Raw genomic sequence first — 14745 nt, 5'->3', positions numbered from 1 at the left:
GGCACCAAATACTTACCATCATATTCTTAGTTTCGAATATTAAATCGTAGCAAAAATTATTTTCTATGCCATGTGGTTACTATAGCTCCTATTATAATTGTCCGTATAAAATATTCATAATAAATCCAAGTCGGTGTACTGTTAATTTAACTATACTCAACTATGCCTTCTCTTCGAAATTATGATAAGTTTATTAATATCTGGTTCAGTGGCACGATGGGTGTTATTAAAATGGATCCAGGATGCGTTTGTTCTCAAGAATAGTTTTCGCGTTGCATTTTCGTCGAAGTTTAATGACAGAAAGAAAGTAATTCCCGCGGTCGCGGATGTGTAACATGGGAAACTTAATGACAGAGAATTAATGACGGCATGGAAATATATTCCTCGTGTTACGTAAACTTTCTTACCATTCTTTCGTCATTCATTTTGGCGTACGTGAAACAGTTTTGAAGTCGAGTTGATAATTTCCTAAATCATTTCTTTAATGTGCCTCTAAATTTAGGGAAGCACGAACGAAACATTTTATTAACTAATTAATATATTTACTAATTGTTATATTTTAATGAAATATTGTTTCAATGATGTTTTCCGTGATTCGTGGTGGATTCCACGTCACGACCCTCTGCAACGTGACTTCTACTATCAACCTCGTAGTCGTAATCTTCGCCAGCAACGTTCTCGCCAGCACCATAACTCGGTACGTCGTAAAAGAATCGAAACTTGGGGTCTTCGTCTCCGTAAATCGGTTCGCGTGTCCTTGGATCCTTTTCCTGATGGCGAAATTAAAAAGACCGGTTTATCTTAGTCCAGTGCATGGCGTTAAAACTGTACAGCAACAGTTTCTCTTAAAAAAAATTCCCCTTTGATCATATCTTTGACCAATAAAAAAGAAAGACACAACAATTCCATTCTATATCTTGTCACGTCAGACTAGAGAAAGGTGACAAGCCAAAAATACAATTAGAAAGTTACAATTCTATTTTGTTCTATTCATTTTCCGTTTGAATTGTTGCAGCCACAGGATACTCACCTGCTGAGGATCTATAGTCGATGGAATTCGTTTGTCTAGATATCGAGACATCTCAAGATTGTTATCTCTGGGAAAATCCGAATCGGATGTTCTCAGCGAGGCATGAACAGTGCCTTCGTTCGATGACTTCTGATCACATGAAATGTTCTTTGGTTTAATTGTCGAAGAGATGATGGTCTTCTCAAAGGTTTTCTGGTAGTCTCGAAGCTCTTTGTTGTCCACGAATGTATTTTTCACCGAACTTCCATCGCTGCTCAGTTCTGAGCTGTTCGAAGTAGATTCCTCTTGGTCCAGTGCCTCCATTAGGGTTTGCAGGTAAGGCAAGAGGGTCTCCTTGTTCTGTTCGAGGAATATATTGAGAGCCAATTCATCCTTGTCTTCGTCTGTGCTTTGAATCAATGGTAGATCAATGTTTGGTTCACTCGAGTCGCTAAAAGTGCGACTATCACCTGTGACAATGTACGTCTTTATTACAAAAATAAACATTTAATAAGTAAGGTTGTACGAGTACGTCTATTTTCGAGATAAATACGGTGGCTCGTAACGAGCGCTTTTTTCCTCATGAAAAATGACAGATGATATCCATAACGTACACAAGGTCATTGGTGATATTCATCCAACCGAGAATAACTAATTATTTACAAGATATTATACAACAGTTTTACTACTTGCCATGATGGCATTTAAACAGACTTCCACGAAGGTTTCGTAGCTACCTAGAAGCTTTAAATTTGTTTAATTTAAACAGAATCCTTGAGTCTTGAATCCCTGGCTTTGTCGAAGACGCAAATGTTACTTTCAACGCTCTGAAAGCACCGATACTAAATGTGGCATTTTTCGCTCCCACATTTAAAACATAAAAAAAATGAAACGGTAAGTGCGATAGAAAAAAGGATTGCGTCACGAGACGCAACTTTCTAAAAATACTGAATCGATTATGTCGGTCCGACTGTCGAACAGGAATTAATGAATACCGGACTGGATACATAACGGGTCTCATACGCGTGGCCAATTAAGTTAATTCCTCGGCCAAACCGGGTTGTCAAGTTGAGAGGGTCAGGTGGAATCGTTGGCTGTAAATTTTTTCTGTATTCCACTGTCGCGAACGATCAACAAACGCGAACTGAAATCGTTAAACTAATGATGTTAGATTCCAGGATCGATGGCCCGCGGCTAGCGACAGTGGGCATGTAAAAACAGACTAATCTCAGAGATAAATTCACTTGGGGCGATGGGGGATTAAATTTATCCAATTTTTCCATTCGTTGAGTCGGGACCAACGAGTGTCGAATGTGTCTTTAAATTAATTGTATTGTAATTGTAAGTCTTTGATAGATGTGTTCCACTTGGTGCAAGGTGGATGATGGAACGAAGTACTTAAAAATTGTAAGCACCAGTTCAGTGGTGAGATGACGAAGAGCTCACCTAATTTATCGGAAAAAAGCCTGTTGAATGTTGGTTCGGAATTATCTGTGAAGGTCCCTGTGTCGTGGTCATAAAAAGAAATTTGGTCTGGTATGTCTTTGAAGTTCCTGTTTGCAACATCTTCGTGATCGGGAACGTGGATCACTGGGCTCGAATCGTAGTTCTGAAAGAAAGACATGGTTACAGAGATGCGATAACGAGGAATAACAAGTGAATACTTACGAAAAAGAAATTATTTTCCTGCTCGTTGGGTACTTTCCTATCTTCTGGGATTATTTCCCCATTCTGCAAAGTATGGCGTGGATCGAAGTCACGATCGATGGCCTGGGTGCTGCCTGGTCCTTCGACGTTCTCCACAGGAAACACGTAGTACGATTGCCCGTGGGTGTTCGCGATCTTTGGTAATTGGTGAGGTACAACTACCTCCTCTTTATACACGGGGTCCTTTCGAACAGGATTAAAATAAGGGAAGAGGTTGGACTCCCTCAAACTGTTCAACAGAGCTGCCTCCAAAGCGCTGTAGGCCGGCAGCATAATCTTGTTTGGAACAAGAAGTCTTTCCGTCACACTCGTTAGATTCTGTTCTCTTAGAAGAGAGTTAATTTCGTCCATTCTTCTAGCCAAATCGTCCGGTGAAAGTGTCGTCTGCAATAGTTTCAGAGCTATTAGATCGGACAGTCAAATTTTAAAAGGTTGATTTCATGAACAAGTCGTTGTCTAAATTTATTCAGGTTCCAAGTGCTTTAAAGAACAATTTGCACAATTTCGCAGTGAGACCATCGTTATCATCCCTTTCTTATTTATTTATCCTCCGAAGAAGCGACATTAAAAATTCACGCAATTCCCAAGAATCTTCGACCAGTCCATTTACTTTACGAAAAGCTACTTTACCATGCAACATTCTGGCACGGCCCTAAACATAAACGACCTGCTGCACCATGAATAACAGCGCTCGGTAGCTCCCTTAAATTTTAATCAAAATTCCATCATCCTTACCAACGTATCATGAATGGGTAATCGATTTTCCGTCAGAGAGTGTGGCACTTCGTTCCGCGGTCGTTCTCTTCCCGGAAATATCGGTTTTTCGCTATCGAGCTTATCGACGTTGAGGGATCCGTGAACGTGCGACGCTCGCAGCCATTTACGAAATTCCTCGCCGCGCGACGTCGAGGCAAGAGTTTCCTTGATCCATGCAGCGTACGCTCCAGAACCGAGTACATCCTTGACGGTTCGAAGCCAATCTTGGAATCGCTGGAAATAACAGGTCGTGGAAAGCTTTTATCGGAAAACGTCGGCCTCGAGAGCTTCGTTGGGGTTGCGTGACTTTCACGAGCCTAGTTTCGGAGACACTGCGGCTTTAAACATTTTTCGTTGCTTCCGGGAAGCAACCTACATCGGATTTTCCGATTTAAAAGTAGGAATAATATATGAGAATAATGTATCTTGATCACTGCAATTTACTTCCATTCACCGAATGACGAAACATTTTCGATGTTTGCTTCGTTACCTTGAAATCTCGTTGTCCCTGGGCGTTTTGTATCCAGAGCTCAATGGCGTCCAATTCGGTCTTCGAATTCAGGTGATTCAACCACGAATGCGGCATTCTGCGCGGCACTCGGCGTTCAAACAGACATCGTTTGGTTAATCGACGCTATTTTGCTTAAGCTTTAAAACGTGCGTTCACTGACAATTTCATTTCAAATTATGGATTCTGAGCTCGAGTTCATATTTTCGTATTGAAACCTACGTTCGCCAGTAATTATATATTATATAACTCGAATAAATGTTTTTTAATACATTTCCGAATTTTTATACATTTTTTAACGAGACCATTTTACCGACGCACCGTTCGATATTTCATTCGAAATTTAAAATTTCATCCATGTAAAGCGTAGGTCAAAAAGTTTCGAGAATATCGCGGCAATATGGATGTGGCATTCATGAAAAGTTCATAAGCAGACAGCGATTTCGCGTATACTTGGCATATTCGTTTCCTCGCGGAAGGCAACCCCTCTTTTCCAATTTACGGAACGTCGAAGGGAATTTTTCACTCGAGAACTACATACAGAAGAGTATTCGCGGCGGAGTTCGTGACGTGAATATCTGCGAGCTGTATCGAAGGACGTTACTCACCTCGTTTTTTCGTCAATATTTTCCTGGCTGGTGTTTCCAGCTATCTGAAAAATAAAAATTCGACGAGGTATATGTACAAATATACCGATACACAAAACTGTGGACTTCTACATCATTTTATTATATCGTACTATTTATTTTATACATTTTTAATAGAATTACTAAACCGAAGTACCTTCACGTCAACTTGAGGAGGTATTGTAAGCTGATCTACATTATCCATCGTCGATCTTCTCGAGACAGGTGAAGAGTAATTTCGTAGTTCTTCGTTGCAGGTTCTCCGAACGTTACAGTCCGCCGCGTCGCAAGGTTTTGAAACTTCCGCGGAGCATTTCTGCATCCGTGGACATATCCATCCGCGACAGTGTTCGTTCGTTACCTCGTCTTCTGCAAAAATATGATACAATTAATTACCTTTACCGAACGCTTTGATCTCGAATTAAATTCTACCTGTCGTTGTTACGCAATCTGGTGCATGTTTGCAGGGTGGATTCGAGCAGTTCTTCTCTGGTCTCCGCAGGAAACACTCGTACTCCGACGGGCAAGCCAGACTTCGACATTTGCTGAACCAAACGTTCACCTCTGGAAATGCAGAAAGCTATTAACATGCAGTCAGGGTTTTGTAGTACCTTGTATTTTATTTATCTTTCCTGATAAATCAATCCCTTTTCTCTCGTCGCCAGTTCGTGTAAAACTAAATGGCTTCAATAAACAACTTAAAAAAGAAAAGAAAACTATCAACGAACTAGTTCGAATAACAGAGGTCCTTTCATATAAAATTTTGGAATTGGTTAACAAGTGAACGAAGTTTCGCGAGTGTCACGATTGACCTTTGTTCTTGGCGCAGCTCCTAAGTAATTTACAGGGAGGGCTGACGCAGAACGACTCCCTGAGGATGCATTGACTTCCTTGAGGACACTCGAAGCCAGCACAGGACGCAGGACCCTCGTGGTACTCCTTTCGGGACACGCATCTTGCAATCTGTTGCTTGCATCCTGTTGAACGCCAAGCATTCGTTCGTTGCTTTAATTTTGTTACGGACAAACGAAATCCTTGTTTACTTAATCTTTACTTACTTTCGTCCCAACGACATCGTCGAACCTTCAGCATGCACACATATCCGATGCTGCAGCGTACGGTGTCGCACGTGGAAGGTCCTCTTATGGATTCTCCAATCATGCGATTTATTATACACAGTAATTACACAGAATGTCATGGACAAGTTTCATAGAGCTCGTCAAAGTCGAAACGTTGTTCGATAAACAGCTTTTCGTAAAAAATGGAGTCGTTTGGTTTTTGGTGCCGTTCTTACGTTCTCGCGGTTCGAGTTGCCGTGTACAATTTAATCTCATCAACAATACTATGCTTTGTACGTTCTTTAAGCTACTTACCCGTTCGTGATTTCGCGCAGTAAAGCATACTGGGACAGGGAGGATCCTTGCATCGAAATTTTCGTTGCACGCAGGTGTCGTCGTTTTCGCATTGCACGTACATACACGCCCTGTGGTTGTTGTTAACGATGTTATCTATGCACAGTAATTTTAGTTTCGTTAAAACAAAATGTAATTGCATTTTGTTAGGTGGATAATTCTTTTATCGGCGAATGCTACAGAGGCGAACGAGCTCACCTTTTTCGTTGAAACCCAGAAGACGCGCCCTCGTGATCAATAGGAAGAAAATAAAAAACGAGAAATGCCTGATGTTAACGAGTTTCCGTTCCATGGCGATTGAAACGAGCGTGGAACGTGATACCAGACGTTGCTCGATCGCCAGCAGCACCTGAGGCAACGCCGTCGGCATAAATGGTATGGGTAAATCATGTTCCGATGTAAACGGTGTAACCTGAGACTGTGTAACAAAGTCAGACGCGAGTATATAGGTCCGTTCGATTCTATTAACACGTTCATTGTGGCCATGAATTTTTTTCTGCCAATACAATTTTCAATAATCTTTTCAATAATCTTACAGAAGTGCGCCTCGTTAATTTTTAAAATTTTTCTAAATCGTTAAAGAAAATTTATATATTCTCAAAAACATTTTAATCGCTTGACAATAATTTTTAAAGAGGCGAAACAGAGGTCCAATCGGAAGTATCGATTTTACCGTTGCGTAGGGAAGCCCTCAATTTTTATTATTTATATTCCACCAACCACTCAGGCACATATATTTCAATTTTACTCGTGCAAACAATATTTTTATACGAAACATCAAGATCAGCCATTTTCCACTTTGAACTCCCATTTCACGTTCTTAAAATACAATATAAAACTATTTTTTAAACGCCTGCAGGAATGCAACCTTACTTTCCATCTCTGTACTCGTTACACCTGTTGAGGCCTACTGAAAGGCGCGCAGGTGTTTCTCTTTAATTTAAATATAGTTTACAATCGAATTAATAGCACAAGGATATGGAAAATATCTGTTCGTTTATTTGCAAAAATATTGGTGAATGAGTCCTCGCTTATAAAATATTACATCGTTCTATAAAAGACACGGAAGCACGTAAATTATTCGGAGTTCTTTCTGTGCGTTGCATTCTAGTCGAAATAATTTCTGTGTATATTGTAATAAGCTCGTCGCGTGATCATCGGATAACACTGAGAACAGGATAGGATAGTTTAATATAAATCGTAGCATAAATGGGAACGTCATATTCTCTGTCGAACATCGTAACTAAAAGAGTAGGATAAAAAATATTTTCTTTCTTTTAAAATATGTCTCACTTTAAAAGTATGTACAGCGAAGCATTTATAGGATACTTCTCGTTCGTTAAAAAAACCTGTTAAATAATATTCTTCTTCTTCATTCGCCTCGAGTTACCTCCAAGGCGAATAAATATATAAAGTCGCCATTCTGCCACTTTGTCGAACCTACTCGTAATTATTTGTAATTATATACATATCAAAAGAGTTGAATTTAAATAAATTCCTGACGCTAACCCAAGGTTGAAATGTAGTTCATCTCGAGTTTAACGACCCTGCAATTGCGTTCAAAATGGCCCCACACATTCCTCTAATTAAAATCTCTCAAATGCTCACAAAAATCACACTTGATCTCTAACAATGTCTCCGCTAGTCCCTGCTTCATTATCAACGACAGACACAAGAATTTCCTCCCTCGAAACAACCAACGCACAAGCAACCAGGAGTAAACGCATTCCATTCGTATCGATTCACTGGAAATACAGTTTCTCGGTGGAACAGCGTCGATAAAATACGAATTTCATCTCGCAGACTCATAACCCCGACTTAACACAATCTCGAAATCCCCTCCACGCATTTTCATCGACGTTTCATATTTCGCGAAACGTTTTTCCTTCGTTTCCCACGCGAAAACTCGTAAGCGGAAAAACAAAGCGTCCGTGGCCAGACCGTTGCAAGATGAACGATCCTAGAGAGTTATGTCGTGCTCTTCACTCGCAATTGCAACAGACCAGCCAGCGCGCTCGTGAAACCAGCGTTATAGTCCAACGTGACCTCGGTGTACACGTAATCTTCTCGATGATCCTGAAACTCGTCCGCCTCGTCGGGCCCAGAGACCAGGGCGCCGTACAGGACCTGAGGGTTGGGTGCGTCTTTATCAAATTCTGGCCATCCACAGGCTTCTGGTCTGTCGGGACAGGAGGACGCTGCGTGATGAGGCTGCTTCGGTGGATTTCGACCCCATCCCACCACGTAACTCCTTCCTAAGTGGACAGAAATGGCCATTTTAGAGTTTTACGATGGGAGTTTCAAGAAGGACTCTTTTAATAAATAGATCTTCGAGAATTTTCTGAAGAGAAATTTTCGAGCTCTGTTTTGCAAACGTTTGGCTTGAGTAAACTTTTCATACAAAAATAGGGAAAATTATTTTTTCGCGTTGCAAACTCACCACTACCGCCCAACATGTAATAAATTTGTTGCTCGGCAAATTCACGATATTCTTTGGGGTCGCCAACGTCAGGTAGATCAGCTGCTTCCAGACAGACGAACGCCACGTTCGCTGCGTGGCACAGTGTACCGAATTTGTCGATATAGAGCAAACCCTTGGGGGTGCGCTTCTGTTGGCGCACCGAGAAGTCGCAGAAGACGCGCGCTGCTCTCCGATACTCTTGCTGACCTGTCAGTTCCGCCAACAGGACCTGCCGAATCAATAAAGAGTTCTCATCCGAATTATTGTTGCTTGAATCTTATTCGAACGAACTTTACCTGAACCCCAGCGACCTTCTTGTTATAGAAGAATTCGTTCGGTCTCTGTTCGAGATGGAAGTGCTGGTAATGATGCTCAGCATCCTCGAGATACGTCGTGTCGTTGGTTGCTTTGAAAAGCCAAACGGCTGCCCAGGCTAACTCGTCGCCATAATCGGTGCTCTCGTAATACTGAGCAGCACCGCGGATCGCCTCGTGATAAAGTCCACGGAATCTGTTGGCGAATTTATACAGTTCCTTGGCGTGTTTCAAACATTTGGCGCTGTACTCTGGATCGTGGTTTTGGAAGACTATGCTGGTAGCCGCGAGGGCTGCTGCTGTTTCGCCTGCCAGGTCGGAACCTGGAAGAGCAATGAAGAAAACGTTGTTGAAGAAGAAGCAGAAGCTGAAAGTCAAGATGCAAGATGTTGAAAGTAGAAAACGCGTGATTGTTACCAGGGTGCTCAGGGTCGATCTTGTAGGCTGGCCTGGTAGTGTTCAGTTCTTCAGGTCTTCCCCAGAACGTATGATCCAGAGTGAAATCGCCTACTTGTCCGTAGAAGACGTACTCAGTCACGTGGCACTTGATGAAGTAGTCCGTGGCCCATTTGATGGCGTCGCGGACTTCGTCGAGCTGTCCTGCCGCTGAGTATGCTTCTGGCCAGCTGACAGCACCCCAAGCCAAAAGGGTTGTCGTCGAGGCCATTGTGAACCCAAACTTCACGAAATCGCCAGCTTAAAGTCGATGGTAGAACGAATAAAAATGAATCTCGCTTAACAATAAAGAGCAATTTGTAAGGTACAAGGAGTAAGTGAAATCCACTCAGGCGGTCAGTTGATTTCGAGCCGACTATAGTTATACCCGGTCAACGGGAGAACTGAATTTTATACGCTTCTGTGATTACCATCATAATAGCCTCCAGTGAGGTCTTCGCCATTCAAACCATGGTCGTTCAATGCTGAATCCCCCCTCCATGATATCCGATTGTTCTTCGGCAGCTTTCCTGATCGCTGAGCTTCGTAAAATAATAGCGATAGCTCCAGGACGGGAGCGTAATCGTGCTCGTCCTCGATGGGTTTCACGTAGTAAGGCGGGCTCGCATTTGTGACGTTGATCAGAGCAATCGATGTTACCATCAGGGCCTGTAACACCAGTATCCCAATCAGTAAAGGTGTATTAATCACGTACAAAATATATTTAACTCTTCTCTCAGTGACAGAGACGATTTGTTTCGTCTACCCCTTTAAATGTAATCGTCAACTGCTTCGACTAGAAAGCTGTCCCTTCGACGAATGGTAGTTTCGCAAGTGCGTTAACGATGTTTTGGTCATTTGTCGTCGAGCGGTTGCATTTCAGGAAAGGGAAAGCACTCTTCGTCGAATTTGATAGAAAACGACGCGAGATCGTCTTGTCGTCGACATAGCGGCGTTATGACGAAACCGTATGACTTCGATGAATCCGCGAGTCACGTACACGCAGTCTACGTGACGGACTTTTGTAAAGGCCGCCTAACACGCAACAGCTAAACTTTAGTTATGACCTTAGGAACTCGATAAGAAAACCTCTCGATGCGACGGCACTCCTTCGTTTCGATCCCATGGGTACATCCAACTTTTATTATAGTAGATATCGTGTTACTCATCTTCGCGTAGAATTATACGAAACTTTCAATAGCTTTCGCCAACCAGGCGAGGACGAGTCTCCGAGCTGAACGGGGAAATAAAACTCGACGTTCGCCAGATACACTAAGGGGCTACGTGAAATGAGTTTGGAGTCGTGTTTGGAACCTCTTCACCAACGAGGCGTGCACGTCTTTTCCAGGAAATTCTCAAGGTTCGACGACCACGTAATATCTGTATGACAAACGCCAATACGCTCTGCAAACACGGACCTTATTGTAAACTCGTGTCCCTGCGTTTTTACCACGGCGACGACTAAATCTGTGCGTGCTGCGATCGCGAGTACCTGAACTCCTAGCAGCGATACAGAGATATAAATTAGAGAAAATTTCACGATAAATCAAAATCTTAATTAAAAGGGACTGACCGACCCGATATTAAACGGCTATTCTTAAGTTTGGATAAAGGTGGTTGAAATAGTTAATTAATTAGTATTTACGCGAGAGTGGTACCGTTCGAAGGCCAATCCCAGACAATAAGAATGCAGACTCGCGTGATGGTAATACTCGTCTGCCTATAAGACACGAGGACCGGAAGTCGATGTCCCGGCGGCTACTTCCGGCCACGCGGGGTCTACGATCGTCAATGTCAGGGATTTGCCATGATCGAACCAGTCGGGAATTTGTTTGATAAATAAACAAGCAAACCGCCAAGTACACTTCTCGAATAATTCTTAATTGAATGAAATATGCCATCGAAAATCTTGAAGGTGAAACGATCACGAATGATGCTAGCCGTAACTTCGATATAAATTCGAAAGAATAAAAGACACGAGGTGTTTCGGTGTGGCATTTTTCAAGCGGTGTGATTCATGTGCGTTGCACCACGCGTGAGTACGAATAAGTTATTCAACGCTTGATAAGCACGCATGCGTTCGCACGGTGTCGAAAATACGTACGTGACGTAACGCGCGACGATGTGATCAGGTTCAACGTGTGTTCACGAATTCGAATCGCATCGCCGCTGTTTAGTTATCGTTTCGACGAAATCGAGTGGCACGCGCAAAAATAAATAATCGATACCGCGAACTTGGGACGTAAAAATATTTCTGGTGACAATCTGTCTGGAGTCTGGACACGTTCCTTCAGAATCCGATGCATGATGTTTGCGTAAAATTAATATGCACGAGATAGGTACACTTAAAATTTTCTCAAGTCTCAATTGCAATTTATTTCTGAAACGTGGAGACTCGCATTTCTTGGTAACAATTTTCTTCTTAATAAGATAGATGCACGTAAGAATGCATCAGCAGCTATGTGCAAGCAGTTACGTGCATCGAAAGCATTTTAGTCGAATAAATAAATTTTCCTAATTAAATAGAAAGGCAGATAATTATACAGCTAATATCTTGATAACACACTCACCATGGCACAGGTGAGGAACAAGTTCAGCTCCATCCTCGTTCTTCCTCCCACAGCTGCTTACGTGGGTTTACCGATAATCGTTAATCACCTTTTCGCGGTGTTTGTCAGAATCAACGCGGAACGTTTCTCGAGACGCATATCGATCGTTCACGTGCACCTCTTCCTCATGAATATTTCCTGGCCTCGTGAAGTTTCTTCTTTGATCGCGAAGCGTTGGTTTCCCGTTGCCTGCAGCTGTAACTCAACAATTCCCAGCCGCCTGCTCCCTTCTGCGTTCACTTTGCGAGTTGTCGTGATTCCAGATCCTCCCTGTAACATTTGGGAGGAGGGATTAGCATCTCCCTAGGGATCTTTTGACATACGACGCGAAGCGAGAACGTCGATCCTCTTAAACTCGAACCAATTGGAAGATTCTCTGATTAAATTAATAAAATAGGTAACCTTTCAAAGCATCGTCGCGCAGCTACATCAACATCGAATTCGCACTCTAAGAACTCGCGATGACAGCTCTTAACGATTTATGTCGAAGGTTGCAACTTGTATCACCGATGTTTTTTTACAGTTTAATTAGCACAATAGCGAGATTAGTATCTCGGCGTCGGATCCGTAAACGTGCCAGAAACGTACGCGCGTGTTTTTGCATTCCACGGGAGATTTCTCGGTAAAACGATTGCGGAGGTATCCAGGAAGTCGAGCGCACAGGAAGTTTGGAAAGTGGACGTTCACCGTCGACGTCTGCGTACTATTTAAATACTATCGATAAAAATTGGCGGGTGATCGAGGACGTTAGAAATTCAGAAGAACCTAATACCAATGATTTCTTCCTTTTGAAAGTTGTATTACGAAATTGCAGGTGTGTAGACAGTATTCAGCTTTGAACGAAAGCTTCTTAAACATCAAGCTTTGAATGGAAGCTTCTTAAATATTAAGCTTTTAATGGAAGAATTATATTAATATATAGAATCATTATTGTATTTAAATACTGAAAGCTCTCTCAGAAAACTCTTTACGGTGTCTAATGTATTTTAATACAGATTTATCGGGCCCTGGACGCAGGAAACGAGCAAGGAACAGGAAGCAAAATCCTTGGGAAATTGACAAGTGCGTCGATGCTATGGAAAATAATAATCGGTTGCGGACTCTCGTTAGAACAACCTGCACTACAATTACGCGTCGCGATTCATCCGTCAGGAAAGTGGCAATCTTGTTACTGGACATGCTCCAGTGACTTCGACTCGGCCAACCAGAAGGGAATGGATGAGCGTGATTATAACCCATTACCGAAATGTCAATTTTCATTGTTAGCCCTGCGCGAGGTCAACGCTTCGTCGAACACTTTCAACGAATAACAGTGTGCAGAATCGTGCGAACGTAAAATAATAATAAACCCCATTGTTCGTCTTCCGATGCAAAAGAACATTAATTAAAATATTTTTGGTAGCGCAATCGGCGATTAATTTGATTCTCATTATCGCGTGATTCATCGGAATCATGTATATTCATTGCATGCATGGAATATCCTTCGAGGATCGTCGAGTCGATACTTTCAATGCAGCTGGAGAATACAGTATTTTCCACTGACTCATTTAACGCGAAAGCAATTAAGAATATTAAATGCCACGGAACGTTTGGACGACAAAGTTGCTCGTCAAATATGTAGAATCGTTCTTCATTTTATTTATACGATTTAATCGGAGCTTAATAAATTCCTGTAGATCACCTTTTCGCATCCACTTTGCGTTTGGCTTTGTTAATTTTAATTTACTTTTGAATATTATTCCATAAATATGAGATTTAGTTAATTAGTTAGACTGAAGATTTTAAGCATTTATGATGGATATAGTAGTATAGAAAACACACAAAAAATAGACATAATGTCTAACTATAACGAATGGTTTTCTTAAAGTTACATACCTTTTTATTATTTCTCAGCGACGAATACCTACGATACATTCAGTATTTTTTTTAAATTACAGTCATATCACGATACCGTTTTGTACTTCGCCCACGAAACAAATTATCCACGCCTTAACACTCGACCGACGATAACTCACTGCGGCCACACGAGCACGTTTGGCAACTTGATCGCACTGTCAGCCAGGGAGTTTGTCAGAGAGGAATCCCCATAAATCACCGCTGGCCGTCCCTCGAGTCGTCGAGGATCAAACGAACGGTTTAATTGATTCAACGAGTGATCGATTATGTGCTTGACTGACTGACTGACTGACTGACTGAGTGGCGAATAACTTGTCGACGATTCGAGCCGACCAAAGGACGAATAAGTGGGGATGAAAGTGGGGGGTGACTCCTCACGGAACGAAAGTACTCGTCTCGCAATTTAATTTAAACGGTCGCCTAATGAAAAAGGGAAGTCGACGAGGCGCGACGATCGAGCGCGACGATCGAGCGCGATATCGATACGCGTTCGAGGTAAATTTGAATTCGAGATGTCATGAATTTTTGGAATGCAGTTTTCCACAGATAGGCTGCAAAATCGTTTCACGTTGCGCCCGATTGCCTGATCATTTTAATTGCACCAGAGGAACGGGCAAACGTAAACGGAAAGCCGCGCAATTTAGATACGTTCTTTGGGACATGGTCGGTGACTTTCACTCGCCATTGCATTCTTTTTTAACAGATCTTTCTTTTTGGCTTCCACGCAAACAGGTCAAATTAATTGTAGTCTTCAGTGGAGAGTATAATGTCAGCGCGTAATTGCGCAAGAAAAAGTGGCACGCCGAGCAAATGGATTCTTCAGTATATTGCTTGAAAGTTTCGAGTGCCTTGAAAATGGACTTAGAACGCGATTTAGAATTTTAAACAATTGTATCACTTTTAATATTTCTTTTATGTTTTGAGTTTTGTATGTATTATTCAAAGGAAATTTAAATACTGGAAAATTTAACACCGTATAGTTTATGCCTTCGTAGATTAATATTTCGTGTCG

The 14745-nt window shown here is 42.0% G+C and overlaps 3 protein-coding genes across 4 annotated transcripts in view; 1 reads left to right on the top strand and 2 right to left on the bottom strand.

The window, feature by feature from the left end:
• LOC128890248 (odorant receptor coreceptor) overlaps window positions 1–14745 on the top strand; it is a 75696-nt gene that overhangs the window by 39051 nt on the left and 21900 nt on the right. The window lies entirely within an intron of this gene.
• LOC128890244 (uncharacterized) lies at window positions 269–6708 on the bottom strand. Its single transcript, XM_054148566.1, has 14 exons — window positions 6692–6708; window positions 6217–6436; window positions 5980–6114; window positions 5665–5757; window positions 5419–5583; window positions 5039–5170; window positions 4764–4975; window positions 4589–4632; window positions 3963–4059; window positions 3452–3706; window positions 2678–3100; window positions 2456–2618; window positions 1031–1479; window positions 269–770 (listed from the first exon to the last, which is right to left on the bottom strand). The coding sequence occupies exons 2-14, from the start codon at window positions 6386–6388 to the stop codon at window positions 576–578; spliced, it is 2535 nt and encodes an 844-aa protein (XP_054004541.1). The 5' UTR covers window positions 6389–6436; window positions 6692–6708; the 3' UTR covers window positions 269–575.
• On the bottom strand, window positions 6996–14647 carry LOC128890249 (endoglucanase E-4-like). Of its 2 annotated transcripts, none has more exons than XM_054148572.1 (7): window positions 13713–14647; window positions 11799–12107; window positions 9660–9897; window positions 9211–9489; window positions 8776–9116; window positions 8459–8708; window positions 6996–8273 (listed from the first exon to the last, which is right to left on the bottom strand). In XM_054148572.1, the coding sequence occupies exons 2-7, from the start codon at window positions 11829–11831 to the stop codon at window positions 7987–7989; spliced, it is 1428 nt and encodes a 475-aa protein (XP_054004547.1). In that variant the 5' UTR covers window positions 11832–12107; window positions 13713–14647; the 3' UTR covers window positions 6996–7986. The 2 variants fall into 2 exon arrangements, with proteins under 2 accessions (XP_054004547.1, XP_054004548.1); XM_054148573.1 differs by lacking the exon at window positions 13713–14647 and adding an exon at window positions 12240–12345.

Source organism: Hylaeus anthracinus, unplaced genomic scaffold (genome assembly GCF_026225885.1).
Source record: "Hylaeus anthracinus isolate JK02 unplaced genomic scaffold, UHH_iyHylAnth1.0_haploid 12000, whole genome shotgun sequence".
NCBI lineage: Eukaryota > Metazoa > Arthropoda > Insecta > Hymenoptera > Colletidae > Hylaeus > Hylaeus anthracinus.
Note: the sequence above shows the minus strand (reverse complement) of the source record. Positions and strands in the feature narration are given on the sequence as shown.

What these genes read in the sequence shown, in the direction of transcription:
- LOC128890244 (XM_054148566.1), bottom strand. Translation starts at nt 6,388, where the DNA reads ATGCCGACGGCGTTGCCTCAGGTGCTGCTGGCGATCGAGCAACGTCTG. An exon ending in AGGGACAACGAGATTTCAAG is followed by an intron (nt 3,707 to 3,962) that starts GTAACGAAGCAA and finishes TGTTATTTCCAG; the next exon opens with CGATTCCAAGATTGGCTTCG. An exon ending in AGGAAAATAATTTCTTTTTC is followed by an intron (nt 2,619 to 2,677) that starts GTAAGTATTCAC and finishes TCTTTCTTTCAG; the next exon opens with AACTACGATTCGAGCCCAGT.
- LOC128890249 (XM_054148572.1), bottom strand. Translation starts at nt 11,831, where the DNA reads ATGGAGCTGAACTTGTTCCTCACCTGTGCCATG. An exon ending in CACTGGAGGCTATTATGATG is followed by an intron (nt 9,490 to 9,659) that starts GTAATCACAGAA and finishes ATCGACTTTAAG; the next exon opens with CTGGCGATTTCGTGAAGTTT. An exon ending in AGAAGGTCGCTGGGGTTCAG is followed by an intron (nt 8,709 to 8,775) that starts GTAAAGTTCGTT and finishes TTGATTCGGCAG; the next exon opens with GTCCTGTTGGCGGAACTGAC.